Here is a 4,816-nt window from a genome sequence, read left to right on the forward strand (position 1 = left end):
TGCATTGCTTATTTCTCACCTCCGATGTTTTCAGATACATAATGCACTGGTTAAGTTTAAAACAAGAAATGCACCGTCTGACCGTCATTTTGAGTTGGATAAAGAACTAGCAGACCAATATTGTGTCTCCCTAATTAAAATCAGGTGCGAGTGGAGGAACGTGCAGCTATGGAATCAAACAGGTGAATGCAATCAAAATGTATTTATATTCATAAAAGTCTTATCTATGTCAGTGGTTGCCAACTGGGGGTCGGGGTCCCCAAAATCTACTGGGGGGTCTCCATGATGATTAGCTTAAACAAGTTTGTTTTATCACCCAACAGTAAATAAACCAACATAGGCCTACAGTAGGCCTATAAGTGTATAGGGTAGGCTATATGCCCCTTTCTACAGCTACAATTTAAGGACTTTTAAGACCTTTTTAATACCAAAATTTACAATATTTATCTGTGGAACCGAGTCAAACTAAAAGTGCTTGTCAGGGTGGGGGGTCCCCATTTCAAATATGATTATTTTGGGGGTGGGGGCCAGTTCAAATATGATTATTTTGGGTAGTCGTGGCCTGAAAAGTTTGGGAACCCTTGATCTTTGTCATCACATAGTATGTTTGTGTTTACAGGAAGTAATTTAAAAAAAATGCGTCGCTTTCACCCACCGATGGAATAAAGTGTACACCAGTGACATTGCACTGACATAAAAATCACTCTCCAGTACAGGATGGAGTATCCATGTAAAGATAAGTACCGGTATATCTGAAGTTCATCAATAGAATATTCGCTCATGACAGTCATGTTTCAGGGCTAAGGATGGAGTTGCAATTTCATGAAGGCCAGTACTGTCTGTAACTTTAGTTGTAAGCCCCTTTACTGTGTTGCATTATTATATTTGCATTGTTGTTTACAGTCATATAATTGCTGGGGATGATTTAAGCCATTGTTTATTGTGAGTGAAGAAATAGCTGTTGTTGGTCTATGAAACTGTAAAGGACTGTATAGACTGTGTTGCATAGGCATGGACTGCAGCCTTTGAGCAATAGGTGTAAGATGGACTGGATTTGATACACAGTTTGCAAGCTCAAAATGATAAGAATTGGGTTTAATCATGGCTTGGACGTGTGGTGCGTGCATGTGTGTGCGTGCTGCAGCTTCAGTGCCCAGGGGCCCCCAGGGGTGTTAATCCAGCCCTGGTGACATTAGTGCATGCCGTCCGTCCGTTCACTCACCGCCCACACATTAGGCAATTTTAATATAAAATAGGATAGATGGAGACAATGAAGTGTCACTTGTGTCACTTTTTTGTATTGCAGCTCTACAAATGCAAAGAAAAATTTCTCTCCAAAATGCATTGCACATTTTTGTGACCATGAAACCACAAGTCCTAAAAAAGGCGGACCAACACGCTTCTCAAGGTGTGATCAGAAAATAACGCCTTCACTTCCTTGGAAACCATTTTCAGCTGAATTTAAACCCAGTCCATGATTCACAATGCTGCAAACAACAGTTGCAACTTGCAACCACCTGCAACCACTTGCAACATTATCCCACAATTGCGCTGACCTGCAATGAGTCAATTCAGAGACTGCTGCAATTTCTTGCAACTTATTGCAAGTTGCAACGTTGTTGCGTTTTGCAAATCATTGGTGTGGACTGGACTTTAGGAATTGAGAAACAATTAACACACACGCAACACAGGAGAGAGATGACTGTCAAAATATCCTTACAAACAATACAAAAATGTGATTTTAAGGAAAGAGGGTGGAATGCCATACATATTTTTAAGCAGCGAATTGGATAAAATCATTGTGACTGATTTGTTTATAGGCAAATACACAGATTACTCGAGCATGTATACATATTTTATTCTCAGTTATCGTTTTTGTGCTGGTGATTTTCCTTCGTGGGGGGGGGGGGGTGGGGTGGCTAAAACCTCTGGGGGTAAAAACTCCTGTGTACTGTAGGAAAAGCCCTATAGGCCTATACATTTTTGTATATCTCTTCCTAAACTTGATTATGGGTGAAATGTGTTTGTCATGGCATTACAGCAGTTATGAACCAAAGCACAGATACAAAAAAAAGTATACAGCTAAGAGAAACAAGCAATACTGATAATAGAAAATAAGAAAGAATATATACAAAAAGGAAATATACAGTCAACCATAAATATGAAAATAAGAAAAAGAGCAAACGTGCCAGAGTCATGAGCGTGAGCAGGAGTCATTAGTCCCTGGACCGAGCAGAATGATTGGTGGTGGAACAGGCATTGTATGACCATATTACTACAGACTACTACACAACTCAACCCTTACAATCACTTCATACAGCAGTGGACCTTTCATCCACACTGGTGGTCTGTGAATAAACAGACCCTGTGACTCTGTCCTCAGGGAGGAGGCTTGTCATGACCTGACACAGCCTACATGGAGCCCTCTTCATCAACCTCAGGAGGTGCCTCCTGAACTTCTCCCCTGCAAAAACATACAGGATGGGGTTGATACAGCTGTGAGAGTAAGCAATGGCCTCTGTGGCTTGTAAAGCCAATGTGATTGCCTTGCTGCTTTCACATTCTGTATGGACTCCATATAACTCCAGAGCTTTGAAGAAAGAAACAACGTTATAGGGCATCCAGCAGCAGAAATACACAGCTACAACTAAAAGAACCAAACGGATGGCATGTTTCTTGGATGATTGGGTGTGCAGGAGCCTCCAAATGATCTGACTGTAGCAGAAACACATGATGGCCATCGGAATCACTAAGCCAAGAATGTTCAGTTTGAAAAGGCCGAAGATACTCCAGTAGTGCCTGTCCTCTTCCTCTGTGTTATGGTCCTGGTACACAGGAGCACAGATTGAAATTTTAACATCACTTGAATTTGGGGCCTCCTGTACCTGAAGAAAAGCTAGATCTGGAAAAGAGGCGAGAAATCCAGCAACCCATGTAAGAGCAGCGGCAATCATTCCAAATGTGCGTGTTCGTGTTTTTAGTGCATGAATTGCCAGCACTATAGCCAGGTACCGGTCAATGCTCATCAGGGTGATGAAAAAGATGCCGCAGTAAAAGCCAATATGGTAAGCACCGAGGACCACCTTGCACATAAAATCCCCAAACAGCCACTGGTCCCTGGCTTGGTGGGCTAGGAAGGGAAGGGAGCATACTAGCAGAAGGTCAGCAAAGGCCAGGTTGAAGAGGCAAACATCGGTCATGCTACGGAGACGCACCCCACAGAATATGACCCAGAGGACAAGCAAATTCCCTGGAAGACCCAGGATGAAGAAGATAGAATAGAGCGGTGGGAGAAAGTAGGAGCCATGACGTCCGTATGTACAACCCGAGAAGTCTCCCGGAACGGCGTTGTAGTCAGGGTAGTCATAGGTGATGTTTCCAGAGGTTGGTGAGATGAAACTGCAGGATAAGAGTAGGGATTAGATACATTATCTTTTTTAAGTAAGCGAAAAGAAAAATGGACAATAACAAAGCAATTGAGTATGTCACAGTCTAAGCTAGATGCCACCCACCCTCTATCATATTCACCAAAGCCCTCATTTATCAATGGAGTGTAAAAAACGGCTTATTTTTACGGGGCCAGAGCTCTCAGCTCTGGACCTGTTTTAATGTTCCCCTCTTTTTTCTTCTCCCACTTTTGGCATACGCTTTTTACGAAACTTGGCCATATGGTAGATGGTCATGAAAAACTATCAAGAAATAATTCTCACAATCTTTCGTCAAAAGGTGGCGCTATAGCACTCAATTGAAAATGCCAACTTTGAACAGGTACAACTCATGCCCTGTTTGACCTACAGCCATGAAACTTCAATATACATATGCGTCTACTCATGATCAACAACTTTCACACTCTGACTTTTGACCTCTGACCTTTAGATCTCCCACCATTTTGAATAATATGAAAAACAGTTAAAACCTATCTCCTCCTGGGATTTTTTAGTAATCTGCACGAAACGTTTTACACATGAACTTTGAACCTATGCCGAAAAACATGTGCAAAAGATTTTCCATAAGTGAAAAAATGAAGCTTTAATGAGCCAATGAATATTGCAGTTTTATGACAATTATTCATCTGCCCCTAACACATACATGCAGACTCACATTTCTTTGAAACTTTGCGGTAATGTTGAGGGTCATTTCAAATATCACTGAAACCAATCTTACTCCAATTGGTCAAAGGGGGGCGCTATAGCGATTTTTTGAAAATGCAAACTTTAACCAGGCAAAAGTCATGTCTCGTTTGGCCGACAGCCATTAAACCTGCTTACACATGTGCCTTGACTCATGAGGAACACATGTATCACGTTGACCAGTAAGCTCCGCCCTTAGATTGTCCGCAATTTTGAGCAGTTTGAAAAACACTTAAACCCAGGATTTTCCAGCTATTTGCGTGAAACTGTATAATCTGAGCGATCTCCTTTTTCACAGGTTTTTGTCTGTTGGTCCAATGGCTTCTCCCTTAAACGCGTGCCTCACAACCTGAAGGTTGCCAGTTCAAGCCTCACATGATGCAGACTCATTTAAGTTAAATTGCAAAAAACATGACTGTATCAATGAATACATGTGCAAACGGTAAAGATAACATGAAATGCTTATTTGAGAGTATGTTTTTTCAATGTATGACGTACTTCATTGTGAAAATAGCCGATCTACAATCTCACAACTTTTCAGATAGCAACGTTTTGTGAGCTTGTAGATCGGCTGCTTTCACTGGTTTCGGTTTCGAGGAGACATACAATTTCTCTATTGGTAAATGTTTTGTGAACGAGTGATCTTAGTGTTAGTGAAACAGGGGCTTGGTTCATGACAGAAGGCA

General features: G+C 41.5%; 1 protein-coding gene across 1 annotated transcript in view; it reads right to left on the reverse strand.

Moving 5' to 3' along the window:
• Positions 1-1,216: 1,216 nt before the first annotated feature.
• The window catches only part of LOC308084147 (C-C chemokine receptor type 4-like), a 13,433-nt gene continuing 9,833 nt past the window's right edge, over positions 1,217-4,816 (reverse strand). The window contains exon 2 of the mRNA XM_080426667.1: positions 1,217-3,399. Within this exon, the coding sequence (XP_080282793.1) occupies positions 2,313-3,399 (1,087 nt within the window). The 3' untranslated portion in view covers positions 1,217-2,312. The remainder of the gene's footprint in view (positions 3,400-4,816) is intronic.

The sequence above is a fragment of the Gymnoscopelus braueri genome, assembly GCF_963280865.1.
Source record: "Gymnoscopelus braueri genome assembly, chromosome: 4".
In the NCBI taxonomy this organism is placed as follows: domain Eukaryota; kingdom Metazoa; phylum Chordata; class Actinopteri; order Myctophiformes; family Myctophidae; genus Gymnoscopelus; species Gymnoscopelus braueri.